Genomic DNA, 21,534 nt, shown 5'->3' on the forward strand with positions numbered 1-21,534 from the left:
TTTAATCCAGAGAGATTTTGATAAAGACCCCAGTGTCAACCATGAGTCTTGCCCCCCGATGTAGAGCTTTTATGCCGTAGTTGGTCCAATGTTCTGTGGACCACTAAAGAGCAAGGATAGACTGCCCCAACCAGTTTTTATAATTTCCTAAAACGATACATTCATTTTACTAAAGGGACAGCCCCCCTAACTGTCAGCTAAACCAGTGCAACCCTATACAGGCTATTATTTCAAGCCCCCAAAGTTCTCCCCTTTTCTAAGCCGGTTCCCTTGTTTAAGCCAGTTTTATGGTATGGGGGGTGAGGTTTCAGGGACAGACCCTATTGGATTCTTTAAAATGCATTTCCTTGATCCCCCGCTGCCTACATCTGCCTCTAAGCCTTTTTCCAAAACCTCTCACAATGGAACCATTGATCCTCCTCCATCTAGTGACAAGACCAAGATAGTGATGGTAGAAGTTAAAGACTTAAAACAAACTTTGGCAATTGAGACAGGATACTAAGGATGTAAACGCCTGGTTGAAATGGATCAAATATTCTGTCCGCACGTTAAACAAAAACAATTGTTAGGCTTGTGTGCACGGCAGGCCAGAGGCCCAGACTGTCCCCTTTCCACTAGGGTGGTCCTCCAGTGAACCAGGCATGGGCTGCATGGTAGCTCTTTTCCAAGATTCTACAGCCTGGGGTAACAAGTCATGCCAAGCTCTCACTCTGCTATATCCCGAACTCTGGCACCCTGCGGGTCAGCCCCGAAGGGCCATCCAGTTTCCATCTCCTAACACTAAGTTCCCTTCGTGTCTCTCATGACAGGGAGGAAACTTAGTGTTCCTTGGAGACCTGAAGGGAAGCAGTGAGCTTAAGAATTTTCAAGAGCTTATCAATCAGTCAGCCCTTGTTCATCCCCAAGTGGATGTGTGGTGGTATTGTGGTGGACCTTTACTGGACACTCTGCCAAATAACTGGAGTGGCACTTGTGCTTTAGTCCAATTGGCTATCCCTTTCACCCTGGCATTTCATCAACCAGAAAAATAAGACATTGTAAAGCGAGAGAAGCCCATTATAGGTCTTTCAACTCTCACGTCTATTTAGACACAATTAAAGTCCCACGGGGAATACCAGATCAATTTAAAGCCCAAAATCAAATAGCTGCAGGATTTGAGTCAATATTTTGGTGGGTGACAATTAATAAAATGTAGATTGGATAAACTACATCTATTACAATGAACAGCAATTTATTAACTACATTAGAGATGCTGTTAAAGGAATAGCTGAGCAATTCGGGGCTAATAGCCAGATGGCTTAGGAAAATAGGATAGCCTTAGACATGATATTAGCAGAAAGAAGAGGAGTTTGCGTCATGATTAAAACTCAGCGTTACACCTTCATCCCAAACACCACCACCCGTAATAAAAGTATAACAAAAGCATTGCAAGGTCTGACTGCTCTATCCAATGAGTTAGCCAGCAACTCAGGGGTAAATGACCCCTTTACAGGATGGCTAAAAAAAAAGTTCGGTAAATGGAAAGGAATGATAGCCTCAATTCTTACTTCTCTCACAGCTGTAATAGGTGTATTTATTCTTGTCAGGTGCTGTGTCATACCGTGCATCCTTAAGTAGATGCAGAGGCTCATAAAAATGGCACTTACTAAAACCTCCCTTAACTATCTTCCACCTTATCCAGAGAAGCTGCTTCTTTTAGAAAATCAAGCAAAACAACTAAGCCAAGACATGTTAAAAAAAAAAAGTTTGAAAAGAAAGCTGTAAGGAAATACAAGGGAAGGGATTATTAGAAATGAGTTTTAAATTTCTTTTCAAAGAATTAATATGTCCATATGTTCAATTCTTCTACTTTTAAACTTCCTCATTAAGCAACATTTTTCGATTATATACTCTACCCTGCCTCATTCTGATCACCTGCTCCACCCTACATTCCAATCACCTGCTCCACCCTACCTCATTCCAATTACCTGCTACCTGCTCTGCCCTGACTCCCGCCAAAGCACTCACCCCATCATTCTCTTTAGCCAATTGGAATTAGTTTAGCCTGTGCGGTCTAACCCTAGCCAATAGGGGAACAACACAGCAGCAGGGGCCACGTGAGCCAGGGGTAAGAACCCCTTCCCCTCCCTTGTCCAAGTGTGCGCTCACCATTGTTCCATCTGTAAGGGCGCACCCTTCTATATAGAAGTAACTTGCCTTGCTGAGAATTAAAAAGAAAATTTTATATTTGAGTGCTATTTCTTTGTGGTACCAAAACTTTATATATAACACTACTGACCTGTAATGTTTCCACTCAAAAGTCAGCTGCCTGAAGTACTGGAGCTCCATTGTATGTTATCTGTTTCTTTTCTCTTGCTGCTTTTAGAATCCTTTGTTTATCCTTGACCTTTGGGAGTTTGATTATTAAATGCCTGAGGTAGTCTTTTTTGGGTTAAATTTGCTTGGTGTTCTAAACCTTCTTATATTCGGATATTAATATCTTCTTCTACATTTGGGAAGTTCCCTGTTATCCCTTTGAATAAACTTTCTACCCATATCTCTTTCTGTATCTCCTGTTTAAGGCCAATAACTCTCAGATTTGCCTTTTTTTTTTTTTTGAAACGGAGTCTCGCTCTGTCTCCCAGGCTGGAGTGCCGTGGTGCGATCTCAGCTCACTGCAAACTCCACCTCCCGGGTTCACGCCATTCTCCTGCCTCAGCCTCCCAAATAGCTGGGACTACAGGCACCCGCCACCAAGTCCAGCTAATTTTTTGTATTTTTAGTAGAGATGGGGTTTCACCATGTTAGCCAGGATGGGCTCGAGCTCTTGACCTCGTGATCTGCCCACTTCGGCCTCCCAAAGTGCTGGGATTACAAGCGTGAGCCACTGCACCTGGCCAGATTTGCCCTTTTAAGGTTATTATCTAGACCTTGTATGAATGCTTCATTTTTTTTTCTTTTGTCTTCTCTGGGTATCTTCAAATAGCCTGTCTTCAAGCTCACTAATTCTTTCTTCTGCTTGATCAATTCTGCTATTAAAATACTCTGATGCATTCTTCAATATGTCAATTATATTTTTCAACTCTAGAATTTCTGTTTAATTCTTTTTAACTATTTCAGCCTCTTTGTTAAATTTATGTGATATAATTCTGAATTCCTTCCTGTTATCTTGAATTTCTTTGCGTTTCTTCAAAACAGCTATTTTGAATTATCTGTCTGAAAGGTGACATATCTCAGTTTCTCCATGATTGGTCCCTGGTGCCTTATTTAGTTTGTTTGGTGAGGTCATGTTTTCCTGAATGGTCTTGATGCTTATGGGTGTTTGTTAGTGTCTGGGCATTGAAGAGTTAGTTATTAATTGTTTGTATAGTCTTTGCAGCCTGGGCTTCTTTTTACCTATCTTTCTTGGGAAGGCTTTACAGGTATGTGAAAGGACTTGGGTGTTGTGATCTAAGCCATATCTGCATTAGAGGGCACCCAGAGCCCAATAATGCTGCAGTTCTTGCAGACTCATAGAAGTATCATCTTGGTGGTCTTGAATAAATCTGGAAGAATTCTCTGGATTACCAGGCAGAAACTCTTGTTCTCTTTCCTTTCTCCCTAACAGATTTAGTCTATCTCTGTGCCAAGCCACCTAGAGCTGGGTGTGGGGTGACACAAGCAACTCTGAGGCTACCACCACTGGGACTGTGCTGAGTCACACCTGAAGTCAGCACAGCACTGGGTCTCATCCAAGGCCCGCTGTGACCACTACCTGGCAACTGCCTATGTTCACTTCAAGCCCCAGGGTTCCACAATCAGCAGATGGTGAAGCCAGCCAGGCTTATGTCCTTTCCTTTAGTGCAGCAAATTTCCTCAGCCCCCGGGGTGTCCAGAGATGCAGTCTGGGAGCCAGGGACTGAAGTCAAAAACCTTAGAAGTCTACCTGGTACTGTATTCTACTATGGCTGAGCTGACCCTTAAACCATAAGACAAAGTCCTTCCCACTCTTCCCTCCCATTTCCACAGGCAAAGGAGCCAGTCCCCATGGCCACCATCAAAGACCTATAGAGGGTACTGCCAGGCTACCACCAATGTTCACTTAAGGCCCAACGGCTTAATCAGCTTGTGTTGAATACTGTGAGTCCTGGGACTCACCCTTCAGGGAAGTGGGCTCCCATCTGGCTCAAGGCAGGTCCAGAAATGCCATCCAAGAGCCAAGGCTGGAATCAGGGGCACCAAGGACCCACGTGATGTTCTACCCCACTGTGGCTGAGTTGGTACCTAAGCTGTAAGATGAAGTCCTTTTTACCTTTCCCTCTGCTTTTCTCAAACAGAAGTCTCTCACCATAGCCACCATGGCTGGGAATGTGCTGGGTCTCACCTGAAGCCAGCACGTCTAGATGCTGCCACTCTACAGGCTCACCTAAGGCTCACAATGTACTACCTGGGTATCACTGCTGGTTCTTTAGGGCCCAAGGGCTCTTTAGTCAGCAGGTGATGAACCTGCCAGGACTGGGTCCTTCCTTTGAAGGCAGCAGGTTCCCTTCTGGTCCAGGGTGTATCTAGATATGCTGTCTGGGAGCTAGTGCCTAGAATGGGGGCCTCGTGACTCTGTCCACTGCCCTATGGTACTGTGGCTGACCTGGTCTCCAATTTGCAAGACAAAGGCCTCTTTACTCTTCCATCTCCTCATGCAGAAGAAAGGAGTCACTTTTGTTACTGCAAGCTGTGCTGCCTGGGGTTGTGGGAGGGGTAGCATTAGCACTCCCTTCTCTGCTCTGGCTGGTGTTTCACTAGGTTGCGTGCACCCACCCCGACCCCCCATGTCCACTGGCTCTGAGCTCAGTACAGCACTAGGGCTTGCCTAGGAATGGTAGTCTTTGTGGCCTAGACTGCTTTCAAGCTTGTTTAGGACCCCAGAGCACTTTAGCCCAGGGTGGTGAGGCTTGACAAAACTGAAGTTCTGACTGCTGGGATGGGCGATTCCCTTCTGGCTAGGGTTGGTCTAAATGCTCCCTCTATGGGTGGGTGTCAGCAGAGTTCAGCTTGGTTTTGCTTTCCACTATGACAGAACAGCACTGAGTTCAATGCAGGGTTCCACAATTGCTGTGCTCTCCCTCCCCAAAGCTTACAAGTTCTCTGCACCATGCATGGCCACCAGGAGATGGGGGAATGGTGGCATCAGCAATTCAAGATTGTCTTCAATGCTTCTTTTGGTGATATGATGTTAAAACCAGGTATTGTGATTGTTCGACTCATTTTTGTTTCTTATGAAGGTACTTTTATATGTGGATAGTTGTTAAATTTGGTGTTTTTGTGGGAGTGTGTGGGGGGGTGATTATTAAAGACGTCTATTCAGCCATCTTGTTCCACCTGTGTTTTTGTGTTTCGTTGTTGTTTTTTATAGAGATGGGGTCTCACTGCTTCCCAGGCTGCTCTCAAACTTCCAGGCTTGAACAATCCTCCTGCCTCGGCCTCCCAACCTGCTGGGATTACAGGTGTGTGCCATCACACCCATTTGAAGACATCCTGTTTTGAAGACAAGCCTAGGCTAAATGACCTAGCTTACTGTCTAATGATGTATGTTGCTAATGTTGTCAAAAGCATATTTGCCCATGTTACCTTCCTTAATTCTTGACCATGATTGTCTTCTTCATTAAGAAACTAGGAAATGGAACTTTGATCAACTGCTGAAAACTACTTACTCCATAATAGAAAGAGAAGTATAATGAATGAATACTAGATTCTGAGCTGAATGAACCTTCCTAATTTTCTAAAACCCCTTTTGCTAGATCCAAAGGATTTTGAAAAGGATCTGGGATGTTTCCCAGAATAAAGAAAAAAGGCAGTTTATAATTCAGATATTAATGATAAGAGTGTACAAAGAAAAGGTTTTTTTTGAGTTTTCAGAGTCTAAATAATAGAGTAAAAATAAAAATGAAAAGTTATGAGATCAAGCGTAGGCATTACAGGAACTGCTCAGCTATGCAAAGAAGCTGTTTAAGAGAGGAAATTAATCTGTCTATAACTAATAAGAATAAAGGCAGCTTATATCAGACAGCATAGACATAATTTATTAACTAGTATTCAATTTAAACATCTATTATCAAAGCTGATTATTATATATTGCAGTGCTTTTCAAATTTCACTTCTTAATAGAACCCCCTTCTATTTTTACAACTGAAATTTCATAAAATAGATAAACATGAAGCTGTTCTTTTTAAAGCAAGAACTTCAAAATGAGGAGGATAGAATAAAATCCACTTGATCTTCCCTATTCCCACGGCACCAGACCTTAAGGCTCCTCTAAGAAAAGAGTTTGAAAATCATCAGTTCAAACAAGGTGTTCTATTAGTCTAAGTAGGGTTTTATGAAAGTGGTCATGAGTAAAACTGATTATGAGAAAATAAAAATATGTCTTAATTTCTAAACTGGGTCCTTGATCCATTCTTGTACCACTAATCAAAGCATGATATCTTTTTAAACACTTTGTGACTATTCTTCCTAACAGAGGCGTAAGCTAGACTCTCTTGTAATTTGTCTGTTCTTTTCTGCCTCAGATCTTAATCTCTGGGATCCTAAGACTGCTTGAGACTTTTTTTTCTGGTTTTCCTTTTTATTTAATCAAAGACTGGTGAATAAACATAAATACAGCACAATTACTTCAGATCATTCTTCATATTGTATACACACAAACCCATGAACATAATCTGAAAGAAACCTGTAGACAGCAATGAAATGCATACAGCTTTTTCTTCCCTCGCTCAAAAAAAAGTTTAAACACACAAACTTAGAATCTCATCAGCACACACTCTCTTGTGACAAATGATTCAGACATAAATAGTGGGTGCAAAGAAACTATATGCTAACATATGAATAACCTTTGTTAATGAAAAAACAGAAGCAGCCATAATGATTAAGATACATTCAGTTACCGATAACTAGTTGTGCCCCAAAGGGCATTATCAAAAGAGAAATCGTGCTGCAGAGAAAAGCAATATATATGTACACAATGAGAAAATAAACTGCAAGATTAATGCATGCATATTTAATACTGGAAAAATCACAGTCCACCAAAATTTCTGCACGTTTGTTATAAAAGCCCTCTGCACTCAACTAAAATTAAAATGATCTTAAAAGGATAATACTTGTAAAGTTTAAGTCTTCTCAGCCACAGAAATTGCAATGGAAATAAATGTTCAGAGTCATTTTCAAAACAAAATCAAAACAAAAATCTATTCTTCCGATGACATGCAAGATACACTGCTCTACTTTCCCAATGACTAGGAAAAAAAAAACCTCAAGTCAATTTTTAGTTTGCAGATGATCAAGAATTTTGTATTCCAGCAGGAGTTCAAATCTTTTGGATCTTCTCGCCAACAACTACTGGATTTTCTTTTCTGATTTTCTCAGTGGCATCAGCTTTGTAATTTTAAAAGCAATTGTGTAGATCTGAGTAATAGTGTACACCACAGTAAACATTTCTACACCGCGTTCAAACCCAGTAAGTCCCACTTTCTTCCTGCACATGAAACAGAGATTCTTTTTTTGTTTTGGTTTTTCAAGAGACTTGCTTTGCTCTTCAGATGGCTGCTGTGCCATGTCTGATACTGAAGCCCGCAGATCTTCTGTTTCAGGTACTGCTTGTCCACAGATGTACTGTCCAATTGGGAAGATGCTACAGATTCTGATAAAAGTGACTGATTTGATACAGGGCTTGGCTGCATAGATGAAGATGTTGACTGGGCTTCTGGGACACTGCCATCTGTGCATTGAACTGGTAAAGATTCCGAGGTTGCAGGTTGGCTTACTCTACCATTACTACTATTCAGTCTTTGAAGATGTTCTTTATAGCATACTGAACACGTGCCATTTGTACGAGGGTTTCCATAAAATCCGCAGCCAGTGGAACAAAGCATAGGTACTTGGCTGTGATTAGTTTCTTGAGCCATGTTCCTCCATTGCACACCAACAAAACCTCCACAATTTTCTGTTTGCTTCACCTCAGATTAACTTCACTTGAAGCTGTGCTTGAGACTTTCAAACAGCTAAATTCTGAATTGGAAATACCATTTCTCCTGTGAAAGGAAGGGAAGTATGTCTATTTGTAAAGAAACAAAGAAAAAAAAGTATTTAACTTACCCAGAGTACAAGGACATTCATGAGATGGTCTATCTGTGTTCGTTTAAAAGTGGACTTTCCACTATTCTGCATTAATTTGGTATCTGGCCCTAAATAAAACAGGAAGATATCAGATATTAGAATCACTGAATATACTCAGAGGCTTGGAATTGGCTGAACTGTACCTTTATGATAATCTAGTCTAACCACTTTCCAATGCTAGAGGATAAAGCCCTAGAGAAAGGCTCACGGTTTTCAATAACTCAAAAAACGGAAAATTTTTTCTAAGGATAGTTCCAATGACTTCTGTAAAGTACATTCATGCAGATCCCTCTCTTTGTAGCACCTCAGACAGTCTCAACTTTCATAGATGAGTTAAATTAGAAGAGGAGTTGCAAGCTTCTCTCTTATCACCATCTGGTTTATTTAGCTTAGAGAAGGAATTTTCTGATAAAGAGATCCCCATCATCTTTTGAGAAAGCCCACTGCTGGCTCAGGCTATACTGAAAGTTTCTAACTCGGAATGGAAGAAACGAAAAGGCAAGGGCAGTGATTTCTTCTGAGGTGGAAGCAGGGGAGCTGAGACTCCTCTGGAGCTGAGAGACAGAGATTCCATGTTTCTTCATGACAGGACAGATGGTAGGCAGAAGTAAGGAGCTTTTAATGGCCAATGGGACTAGAGCTGGAAATTACTAATTCGAGCTATGGCTCCAGAGAAAATGTAAGAGGTTTAGAAGAAACTGTAAGCAGCAATTTCTCTGGCCTTTCACCATCTGACCATTATTCTAACATGTGTTCTGATAAAGGACAGAAAAAGGAATTTCATCAATGTTTACACATGGGGAGCTGGGACATCTCTGATATGTGGGCAAACAGTGGGAGTGCAGAGCATAAGCTATGACATTCTTTCCTCTTAAGAATTCCTTGAAGGGCTACAAGACATGAGAAGTTTGGCTCATAGCCTGGAAGCTACAGGGACCATATCTTCTAAGGGTCCTTAGACTGACCTTACCCCAGGCTTCAGGAAGAAGGTAGAAATCATCACAGAACTTGGACATCATGTAGCAGGAACAGCAACTCAATTCCATACAAACACCTCAAAATGCTTTTAGGTGGCATTAGTTCTCTGCTCAGAGCTTCCCAAAGATACTCACTACCATGTAACCAACCTTGGGAAAACTTAACTACATTTGTGCTGGTTGGCAGCCCCACTGTTATTGCTTTCAGGAAAAAAACCTTTCGCTGAAAAATGAGATTTTATGAGTGGCAATTGTGTGTGAGTAGCTGCTGAAGTACATACAGTGAAGAAAGTAAGTCTAATTTAAGTCTTTTGAGTTTGGGAATTAGGTAGCCTAGTCATTGCCACTCTAGATCAAGAACCAATGAAGGAAGTTCCACCAGGGCCTCCCTAGACGCTTAAGCTTCTCCCTAGGGATTTGGTCTCATTACTTTTCACAGAAGCAAGGAGTCTAGAAGCCTCATGTCTAGGAGTAGATGCTCTAGAAGGGGAGCTCTGGGAATCTGAGTTGAATAGTATTCACTGTGGTAAATCTTTCTTGATATTTCCTACTATGGTTGCTGTCACTGAGGGAATGGGGCAGCACAGAGGCTTCCTCCATTTTCCTGAACCACATCATAACCCAAGAAAATCTCTTACTAAATATAATGAATTGTGGTTCTAAATAACATCTTAAGAGGGGCCACTATTAATGATCCATATGTGACTTTTCTCTGGCATGAAATTTTTACATTATATTTTTCTCTATAATAAGCATTGTGTCCATCCTCTCTTCATGGGAATAGTTCATATGTATACTCTCCCCCTTCACATGGTAATTCTATCATACTTCCTCTGTATATTTACCCTCTCCTGTGTCCAGATCTGGTTAAACAGACTCATGGATGCCCTGTGGTTTTGGAACACAATGCCTTCCTCTAACAAAGGTAGAACCGATATGTTGGCAGTTCATTGCTTGGAAACAGAAGTCACTTTTTTTTCCCTAAGAAACAAGGTTTTTTTCCCACAAATCTCCCATCCATCCATCCATCCATCCATCCATCCATCCTTCTACCTGCCTATCTATCTCAAAGCCATAGTGTTCTGATATATATCTGAGTGTCATATCCACATCCTGAAAACTAAGTACCCATAGCTCAGCCATGAATGGAATTTAGCAGGCTGGGGGCCAAGGGAAACGTACCAGTGTAGATCACCAAGCCATAGCACCAATCTGTATTCCTGATGTTGCAGCCTCAGAGTAGCAGCTTGTCATGGTCCAGGAAGTAGTTTTTCCCCTTATAGGTCAGTATTCCTGAGAATTTGTCCAATTTGTTATTGGGAGCCTCACATCTCACTTCTCCTGCAGAAAAATGAAGGTGTAAGAGTTCTGGATCTCTAATCTTAGGCTTTTCCTAAGGATGAAAGGAGACTTAATAGAAAGGAGGAAATAAAATTCTTCTTTCAAAATACATACACATCTTTTTCCTATCCTCTCTCAGTTACTGCCCATTTCTCACCAGCTCCTTCAAGAAAGGCAGACGAAGGTTTCTGGGAACTAAAGAAGAATAATTCTGTATGTGACATGGATCATCCAGAGAGAGAGAAAACCCCACATGATGGTGACATCAGTACTGCCAGATCATAAGAGCTCTGAATCTGAAGAAACTCAGAAACGACTTAAAGCGAACCTAGTATTTTTTTTCAAAATGGAAACAACTTGACATTTTCCTGATTAGTAACGTAAATATGCCCTTTGTAAATGTTTAAGTAATACTAAAATGGTAAAGAAGGAAGTAAAATTCATTCACTGTCTTGAGAAAAGTGCTATTTACCTTTTGAAGTACATCCTTCTATGTTTTTTCTATGTAAGTACTCATAAACATACCTATATTTCCAAAAACAGGTTTATGTTATATACACTATGCAGTCTTTTGTAAATTGTATTTTTCTTTTAATTATATGTTGTATTTTTTATATTTCAATAAATATCAACTTGCATATTGTTGTAATAAGTTGTATAGAAATCACTATGGATGTACCATACTTTATTTAACCAGTACTCTACTGATGAAAATTTAGGTAGGAAAACCTATTTCCTAACTCACCATTAAAGGTAGACAGAAGCTCCAGGCGATCTTCCATGTCACTGGTAACTGAGATGGCCTGCTTCACTTTCAGGTTGGTTTCACTAGAGTAAAAGACAAGTGACCACTGTACAGGACACAAACAGAACTGTTGTACGGGTGTAGTATCTCCTACTTTTTCATGGGGTTTTAGAAAATAGATGTTACCAGTAGAGCCTGGGCTATGAGTCTGAGCTGTAAAAGTCCACTGCTTCTCTCTCAGTATTGAGGTGAGATGGCTCTTCAAGGAAGCTGAGTGTTAGCTCACTCACTCCCGTCTCTTTCCTCTCACTCCCTGCAACACACTGCCACTACTTAATCAACTCATGAGATCTAGCTGGTCAGGTGCTCTAGAGAGGCTGAAGAAACATCATAAACAACCTGGAGATAGTACCTGCTCCCTTCAAGAATAAGGAGTATGCCTGTAATCCCAGTACTTTGGGAGGCTGAGGCGGGCGGATCACGAGGTCAGGAGATCGAGACCATCCTGGCTAACACAGTGAAACCCTGTCTCTACTAAAAATACAAAAAATTAGCTGGGCATGGTGGTGGGCGCCTGTAGTCCCAGCTACTAGGGAGGCTGAGGCAGGAGAATGGCATGAACCTGGGAAGCAGAGCTTGCAGTGAGCCGAGACTGCACCACTGTACTCCAGCCTGGGCAACAGAGCTAGACTCCATCTCAAAAAAAAAAAAAAAAAAAAAAAAAAAGAATAAGGAGTATGGCCAGACATGGTTGCTCACGCCTGTGATCCTAGCAGTTTGGAAGGCCAAGGCGGGAGGATCACTTGAGCTCAGGAGTTCAAGGCCAGCCTGGACAACACAGCGAGAGCCTGTCTCTATTTTTTTTAATTAAATTTAATTTTTTTAAAAAAGAATAAGGAGCAGATCCTGGTAAAAACTTGCACATACCTCCGAGGAAACATACTCCACACCTCATAAATATTTATGGGGCCCATGACAGGCTCTTAAGTAACTGCTTGCTGGAATGCATAGACAGAAAGAAAAATAGAATCCATGTTTCAAAAAATTGTGTGCATCAAGAAGTACAGTTGTAGGAATGAAGATCAATACAAAACTCTCCAGGATAAGCTTTCTGCAGATGGCTCTATCCTCCTAAGACCTTAGCTTTTGGATGTTAATAAATGTCTACCTTAAATCCTTTATAGAACATGGTATTTTATCAGTGAATAGATATGTTTATATTCACATTTTTTCCCTTGGAAACTTTGAAACTGTACTCTGAAATGTTACAGTTCTGTTATCCTCTTTCCTGCTACTCAGCCTTATAGAATATGGCCAGAGTGTCTCCAATTTAGAGATGGAGAATGTGGGGTTTATTTGCCCTATTCTGTGCCCAGTGAATGCTCAATTGTTCCTGTCAAGAGCTCAGTCTTAGACGGTCCCAAGGATGTGATATCCATCTTCTCTTATCTGGATATTTCTAGGCTCTCTGGCTCACCTATTCAATATTCCATCTGAGAATAAAATTAATTCCCTGCCTAACGCTGTCCCTCAGTGAGAGACCACTCTAAGCTGGCTAAATCATCTTAATGGAGCATCAGGAGGGAACACTTACCCATCCAGGTCTGCTGTCTCTACGTACGTCAGACTATATGGCTCACTGCTAGAGAGTAATAGTATATCTGCCTGTAGTCAGAAAAGTCAAAGAAAGTCAGGAAAGCAGGAAGGTGGGCTGTTAACATTACAGTGTGACAAAAGCAGTCACCTTAGGAACAGATGTTCAACCTAAGCATTTTACAGACACTGATTTACTTTCTTTCACTGCTATCATACACCCTCTCCCAAAGCTACTCACACTTTCCCTGTAACTACAGTGAGAAATAGGCAAGAACAAGCTTCTTACTGCAAGAGTTATTGATTTCTGATGCAAAATGGGCAACAAAGGTCACCAAAAGGAGTGGTAGCAGAAGTGCTCCAAGAGTCCCTGGTACCCACTCAATCCAAAAAAGAACAAGTCACAGCCAAAAGAGGTACTCACCATGACAGGCTGATTATTTTCTAGTTTTATTATATCTCCCACTTGAACATTCATCCATTTGTCCTCCTTTATCCTGTAAGAAAATGACCCTTGAATATCTGCTCTGAGAATTTCCCGAAGGCTCTGCTTTGACAATCAAGATGATTCCCCACCCTCCAAAAAAGGCTGAAAGGAATAAAGACAAGGCTCAAACTGTTCTGTGATGCATCCTTGCTGCAATCAAGAGTGGGGTCCATTTCTTTTGACTTCAGGCTATAAGGGTTCTAAAGCCCTACAAAAGTATCTGTAGACATATAAGCCCATAATTTTTTTTTTTTTTTTTAGCCAGGTCTGGTGGCTCATTCCTGTAATCCTAGCACTTTGGGAGGCTGAGTGGGAGGATTGCTTGAGGCCAGCAGTTCGAGACCAGCCTGAGCAATACAGCAAGGCCCTGCCTCAAAAACATTTTTAAAAAAAAGGTTTTTAAAGTAAAATAGTTCCAATGGTAAGGTGTGTAAAAGGAAAAATTAAAGTCTTTTCTATTTCCAGCCTTTAGTTTTGCTCCCCAAAGATAGCTGCTGTTAATAATATTTTTGTATTTATTTCTAGAAAATATCAATCCATGTAATCACATATAATACACATCTAAATCACATGTAAAAGCCACGTACTAGATACATAATTTTCTGCACTTTGCATTTTTCATTTAACAATCCATCTTGGAGAGCACTTACAGAAGATGTAGCTCATTCTTTTTGATAGCTTAAATGTGTTCTGTCATAAGGTCACATCAATTTTATCTACTTACGTTTTGTTTTTTTTGAGACACAGTCTCGCTCTGTCTCCCAGGCTGGAGTACAGTGGCATGATCTCAGCTCACTACAACCTCTGCCTCCCGGGTTCAAGTGATTCTTCTGCCTCAGCCTCCCGAATAGCTGGGACTACAGGCTTGCACCACCACACCCAGCTAATTTTTGTATTTTTAGTAGAGATGAGGTTTCACCATGTTAGCCAGGCTGGTCTCGAACTCCTGACCTCGTGATCCGCCTGCCTCAGCCTCCCAAAGTGCTAGGATTACGGGTGTGAGCCACTGCGCCTGGCCTTTATCTACTTATGTTAAAATTAGATTATCTTTGATCCTCAAATCCCTACTTTCCATAAAAGGCAGCCTGGCAGTATGAGCAGATTCTACAATAATGGTGGTTCTCTGCCCTCCTCTTTTTTTTTTTTTTTAACCTCAATTTCCCCAAATACACAGGGTCCATAAATCCTTCCTCTCTGAGAAAGGACTAAGAAGAATGTACATATTGCCACAAGCATTTTGGAAACATGAGCTATATCCTTGCAACAGTTATATTATGCCAAGCACCCAAAGAGTGGGAAAAAGTCTACAGGCCACTGTCTGTTTTGTCTCTGAACGCAGGATTGTTATCTGCAGGGCATGACATACATCACCACTTTGCCAGCTACACATAGGCATGGGTATTCCTAGAACACCTTTCCTAAGAAGACAGCTGCTTTGAAGAGGGCCAAATTTTCCAAAAAAGTCCTTTTATATAAATCCACTGTTTCTTTTAAAGAATTTTCTGATAGTACTGTAGAGTAGTAGCTATAAGCCTTGGAGACAGACATCTGGGTCTTTGTTTTATTTTGTCTTGACTTGACATTCACTGTTACTCTGGCATTCTATCTTCCACGGTTGTCATCAGTAAAACATAAAGAAGAACAAGTGCTGTCACATTCTAGCTTCTCCTGGAGATATAAAAATTAATAATTTCTTACATAAGGAGCTGCCAAACTATTACCAAATTGTTCCTGGACATTATAACAATCATGTGTCCCAGATTTGGGAGAGGTGAAGACATTCCTTACTGATTTAAAATACTCAATCCTGTAATCCAAAACAGTAAGCATGTTCTGAAGCTGTTCTTGCCTTGGGTTGGGGAGGGATTGCCAGTCTTAATAATCTAATAATTTGAATTTCAATCTCTCCCACCAGAGGGACAAGAGATAAAGCCTTATGATTTTGAGAGTCAGTGAGCTGAAACTAAGAATTTCTCATAAAGTCAGGACCCTTGAAGGGCAACACCATCAGTGAAAGAGTGGTCTAAAAAAAATCGGCTCACTGGCAAGAAAGTTTGTCTATCTTAGTCTGGAGGGTTGGGGGGGTCAGTGAATGGAGGACTCTTCCCTGAAAATCTGTAACCTCATATTGGATGGGGCTCAAATTTATATTTCTTTCAAATTAGGTATCAGCAGGTAATACCCTTGAGTCAACTCGCAGAAACAAACACAAACCCTTATAGAGGGACACAACCTCTCCTCCAGCCACTTAGAATTCCCTTAAAGTTCTACTAATGATGTGTTTGTAAACAAAATTATTGAGAAATGAAAAATGACAAAAATTACAGCTTATAAAAATAGACAAACTTTTAAAATAGCAGCTCTGTTTATACTCATGTGTTCTACAGAAAGAAAGCTGTTTTCTGGAACACAGACTGTTTCAACAACCAACCTCACCTCTGCATATTAATCTGATCAGATACTCGGTAGCTTACAAAGTCTAACCAGGGCCTTGCCTGTTAACTCCCACCTTAAAATCCCTCTGTGACAAATTCTTCAATAATCTTATAAAACCCAAGTGCTCAAGCTACTTGGGTGAGTTCATTTGACTAAATCCTTTTGGTCAGCAATTCCTAATACACTCAGTTTTATCTTTTCTTTTTATTTCTATTTCTCTACTTTTCTTTTTAACTACAACTGACTTTTTTGGTGGTATCTTACGGGACATTTCAACAGGTCAAAACTCTTGAGGAAACAATCCATTGTGTGTAAGAATCAGCAGACAAAATACACAACAGGATTAGCTGCCCAAGCTCTTGAGATGATAGAATTATATGATAAATACTATAGCTATTGGGTGTTCGGTAAGGCCACCATGATAAAGGCTCGACCTCAATCCTGAACTCCTTCAGGTTTGCACTTTCTTGCAATCATGCTTCTGCCCACACTGGTCACTTTTCCTTCAACACAATCTCTACTTGTTGAATTCTTCCCCTTCCCTTAAGGCCTAGTACAAACACTACACCTCTTCCAGAAAGTCTTCCTTGATTCCTTTAACCAGTTATAATTGCTTATTTTTATTAATTCCTATAGTAATTTTTTGTACCTCTTAGGATAGTCTTCATATTTTGCCTTACATAGGAATATGCCTGCCTTCTTCCATTCCTGCGACACTTTAGATAGCTATGACCAAACACTACAGCAGTGGGGCCAACATCAATACTCTGTTGAGATTTTTAACAGAAAAGATGACCTGACCAAAGGCTATAGTAGAATGGACAAAAACCATGTCAGAATCCATTAATGTTCTAAAGACAGATGTTTCCATGCTAACTACCACACTAATAATATCACTTGCATAGTAATATCATGTTATAAAATATTAATTGCTTTAATATATATTATTTCCTTTCTATTTTCACAAGCATCCTCTAAGGTAGAGAATATTATTTCTATCTTATAAAAAAGAAAAATGAGGCCCACATAGATATCTGAGGTGACATGACAAATTCAGGGCATGCTAGATCTAGAAACAAATTATTTCTATGTCTGAGGTTCTTTTCATTGTCCTGAGCTAAACCCAACCCTTTTTCAGGACTGGTCCTACCTAAACCAGCTTCTCTAGAAGAACTTACTTGCCATTCACCAGTAGCAGAACAGGCCGGTTGTTGACTCGATCGTCACTTTGATGCCTTTTCTAAAATCACACAAGAAAATGTTCAGGAAATAGACCTATAACAAACTGCATATAGAAGATCAACATTTTGAAATATTACACAATGTAGTTCCCTTCTTTGTAATTCTCCTTTTCCCCTATCCCAAGCCCTTCTTTCCTTCAAACTAGGCCAAGAGGTTGATTATCTCTGGGAAGCTGGGAAGAGAGGGCAGGAAAAGAATCCAGGGAGAAGAAACAGACAAAATTTTAGTTTTAAATATCAAAAGCAAAAAACCTGGAGGAATGAGAATAACATATCAAAAGCTGCAGAGGACACAATCCAAATGATGGGCAGGGCTACAGAATTCTGTCTGCCTGGGTAGGTGCTGGGAAAGCTGAGTATTCTCAAGCAGACTCCCACCCTACCTCCAACTATGGTTGACATACAGAAGCTTCTATAGTGGCTGAGGAAAGAGGCCAATATTTAAAGATCAAATAGAAGGGAAACAAATAGAGGCTATGTCCTGATGCCAGGATTCACATAAATATCTTCCTTCCAGTTGAGATTACTCCCTGAGTAAAGGGTAGGACTGGGAGTGGGGCAGAGAGAATCCTGAATTTGTCAGAATTCAAAATTGTCCAAATATTTATCATAAAGAGACTGAATTCTAAGCCAGAAGTAATTGGGTTACCATGAATTGGCAAATTAATTTTTGGTTCTCACTGGAGAGAGTTAAGATGGGGTATGCATGTGGTTATAAGCTAAACTGAGTTCAGTTATAGAGAAATAAAGTTATATTTTCGTACATCTAAGTTGTGACTGAAAGGTAAACCACAACATGCTAATCCTGGGTTTACAGAGATAAAGTGCTGAGGAAACAAGGTGCTCTCAAACTAGGCTAAAAATCTATTCTGGCAAAATCAGAAAGACCCTCTTAGGGAAACTGCAAGCAGGTCTATAGGACTGGCTTTCCAAATCCTACTAGTAGGCATGGTACTGGGTCCTTACTCTCACCCCTCTATGCTGGGCCTGCTGTAAGAGGCAAAGAGGAAGCCATGCAGCACTCACTGTGAGCCTGTTTCTCTTTCAAAGCCAGGACAGAGGGTTCCTAGCTGTGCACACTTAACAGAATTGAAAGTTGGAAAGGAAAATAGAGTTGGAGAGGAGACAGGAAATGTGGAGAGAAGAAAGATAAAGAATAGGAGAGATGGAGCAGGGGCAGATAGAAGAAGGGAAAGGGAATATAGAGTAGGAGAAGGAGGAGCAGAGGAAAAAGGATGAGAACAAAGCTAGAAAAAGCTAAGAGAGGACTAAAGAAAGAGTGGGTTATTAAAGATGGAAGGAGGCTCAGGAGAGGGGCTAAAAGTGGTGGCAGTAGGAAGATAGAGAAAGGCCTTGTTTTGCCCCTTTCTGGCCATACGTAGACCACCAATCTTGGGCCTAGAGGTACTGCATATTACTCTGGGATGAATAAGGAAAGAAGAAAGGAAATACCTCTTTCCATTCAGGGTTTCTTGTTAGCACTAGGTAGTTCTGGGAAGTCCTTCATGCCCACAGTCTGACTAGGTGCAGTGAGGAAGTAGAGGCCCAGGAAGCTACTTCACCAGGTCATCGATGGCATCTTTCACGGCTGTTAATGGACAGCACCACCATCAGGGGTGTCATAGTTGTATACCATGTCAAGGAGGAGATCTGGGGAATCAACTAAGAGAGGGAAAGGGAGAGGATCTTGGGTCAGAAAACTGAAAGGATAATACATTCCCCCCCACCACATCCCTCACCCTCAACATCATTTTCACCTCCATTTGTTCATACTAAATCCAACTATCCTAGTTGCTTTCCACTGCTGTATCTTTCATATAACCCCCCAAATATAAGTAAACATTTCCCAAGGGAGGATAAAAGAATAAAAGGCTATAAGTTGCTACCTATCTATCCTGAACCCCACTACCTTTGTGTTGATGGCAAAGACCCATTTCTCCTTTGACAGTGAAAAGTAATGGGTATGGAGAGTGGGTAAAAGTAGATACAGAAAAACTACATGCTCTCCCACACCCTTCAGTACAAGGAGGAGTGAGATGACCTGTCCCTGTCTCCCAGTTTGGGCTTACCCTGCCCTGCTTCCTGTTCTTATGCTGGCACTCATATTCTAAACCATTCTAAACCTTCTTTAGCACTCCCATATGTTAATTTTATGTCAAGGAGCCTGGGACAAGAAGGAGGAATAGAGTTGGAGTTGTGGTTGGGGTGAAGAATTCTGTAGCCGCCTATAGTCAAGCTGAACTGTGGCAATGCAGCCATGATGAGGAGCTCCCCTTCCTTGGAATGTGGTGACCTTGTCCCTTTCCTTGTGTAGAGGCTTGCTATACACTAGCTAATCCTGACCACAGCTGTTCTAAGGGACTGGTCTGAGACTCCAGCCATCCACGTTCCTGTTGTCAAAAGAGAGAAGACATTTCCCAGTTTAGGGAGGAGAAAAACTGATTACACAGCCTGACCCCAGAGAGGTTCATAAAATACTCTGTGAAAAAGGCCCCCAAAAGCAACACCTGTAAAAATAGCAAAATGAGGAAATATGCATTTGCAAGTCTCTGGAACTGTTCAAATAGGTTCAGGGGCAGGAAATTAAAGACACTATATTTTGAGGTCTTGATGGCATTGTTCTGTGAGTAAACAAATAAACAAGAAATACACAATTAGACAAAAGACAGCTCAAAACTGGGTTGATAAGCAGCTGCCCCTACTTCCCAGTCTACCCCTAGAGAGGCCTAGAGGGTAGAAAGATGGCAAGACTGTTGGGTACTTGGGGGAATGTATCTCTGCCCTGATAGAGTTCTTGCTTATTGATGTTATTGATAGTAATAATGATAATCAAATCAACAGCAATAAAAACTTACATTTATTGAGTACTTACTACATGAAAGGCACTGTTCTAGCATTTTATACGTAGCAACTCATTTACTCCTCACAACAATCCTATGAAGGGGGTACTTTTGAGGATGAGGAAATTGAGGTACTGCATCCAGAGCTCTCTAACAAAGCTTTTCTTAGCTGAGCAAACTCAGTTTAGTGTGCCTTTCTGTGTTTTTTGCAATGTTGAAGGACGTCAGATGCTAAAAGCAAAACACTGTCTTTCAACCCTAGCCCACTGAAGTTTTCTATAGGGGTCACTATCAGCATTGGAGAATCATTTGGCCCTTAATTGTCCTAAGAGGATTTAAAGAGTTTTGGCTTATATCTAAGCTACTATTTTGCTGAGTGAAAATGGGAACTTGTCTACTTCCTCAATTCTGATCTCAAGATGTTCACAGGACCATCTTACTTTCTACCTTGGAGTCTTAAATCATTTGTCCTAAGATGTCAGAGGTCAAATCTAAGAGCTCTAAAAGCAGGAGAATAAGACCAAATAATTCCCTAAGTTCGGGGCTCATCTCCTACCTCTTCCATTTAAAAGGACAGAACAAAAGAATAAAAATAACTAATGGATACTAGGCTTAATACCTGGGTGATTAAATAATCTGTACAAAAAATCCCCATGAACCAGGCTTACCTATGTAACAAACCTGCACATCCTGCACATGTGCCCCTGAACTTAAATACAAGTTTTGTTGTTGGTTTTTTTTTTTAAAAAAAGAAGAACCTACCTATTTCCTTAGGGATGAGAAGCTGGTCAAATAGCTTAGCACTTAGGAGTTTAGAGATCCAAGCCAAAACTAAGATTTCCTTGGTGTTCTCTCCATGATTTTCCAAATAATAATCAATCAGACACTATAGCATTTCTCAAGGCTTGCTCTGTTCACAGCCCTATACTGGACTATACTAGTGGAGGCTGAAAAATAATTAGACAGGATCCCTTCTGGAGAAGCTCATGGTCTGTCTTGAATGAAGTTCTAGTAAAATGATCTCTACAGGCCCTTCTCATCATGAGAGTATGTAATTCTAACATGGAAATAGCTTTCTTTGATCATAAGATACTTTGAATTTCTCAGTGTTTAAGTCCAGATGGCTGTGATACTTGGACCCAAAGATCTTCTGAGAGGCGGCCTTACTGATGTAGCTAGCCTTCACTGTTGATTTTCCATTTGATTTTATAGCCATTTAATATATTTCAGGTTTCTACTCATGTAGGTAGCATTCTGCCTCAAGATAGAAGTACAGGTATTTATTTATTAACTTGGCAACTAGAGTGTTTCATTTTGCTCTTAAATGTAAAACCAGAAGCAATATCCTAATAACATCTCCTTAACTATGAAGTTCCTCAGAGTTTAGTCCTTTTGGCAGAGGTGATAAAATTTAAACATGATAAGAAGTGGTTAATTTTGGTTTGGTTATTTTTTTCTTTGGGCAGTGATATGGGACTGAAGGTTAATTGGGAAAATAGAAGAGAATAAAAGGCCAAGGATATAATGAGAATCAGCAGTTAGGAGTTAGGAAGATGACAAGGAGTCACAGTGGAAGAAGTTAGAGAAATAGGAAAATGAGCAATGCTCAGGGCCAGGGAAATGAAATGGTGTTAAATATATCAGAATCAGTCAGATCTGTTCATTCACTCATTAAATATTCAATATATATTTATTGAATGTTGGCTGTGTGCACAACATTGTGATAGAAACTGTATCACAGATATACTGT

The 21,534-nt window shown here is 40.7% G+C and overlaps 1 protein-coding gene and 1 pseudogene across 1 annotated transcript in view; both read right to left on the bottom strand.

Annotated features, from left to right (window-relative positions):
• Positions 1-21,534, bottom strand: part of LOC101142420 (phospholipid-transporting ATPase FetA-like) — a 72,174-nt gene that overhangs the window by 25,285 nt on the left and 25,355 nt on the right. The window contains 6 exon segments of the mRNA XM_063696947.1: positions 8,104-8,192; positions 10,284-10,442; positions 11,188-11,270; positions 12,782-12,852; positions 13,205-13,277; positions 16,882-16,943. Of these exon segments, the coding sequence (XP_063553017.1) occupies positions 8,104-8,192; positions 10,284-10,442; positions 11,188-11,270; positions 12,782-12,852; positions 13,205-13,277; positions 16,882-16,943 (537 nt within the window).
• LOC101139462 (AN1-type zinc finger protein 6-like) lies at positions 7,316-8,059 on the bottom strand (annotated as a pseudogene).

The sequence above is a fragment of the Gorilla gorilla genome, chromosome 13, assembly GCF_029281585.2.
Source record: "Gorilla gorilla gorilla isolate KB3781 chromosome 13, NHGRI_mGorGor1-v2.1_pri, whole genome shotgun sequence".
NCBI classification, from domain to species: domain Eukaryota; kingdom Metazoa; phylum Chordata; class Mammalia; order Primates; family Hominidae; genus Gorilla; species Gorilla gorilla.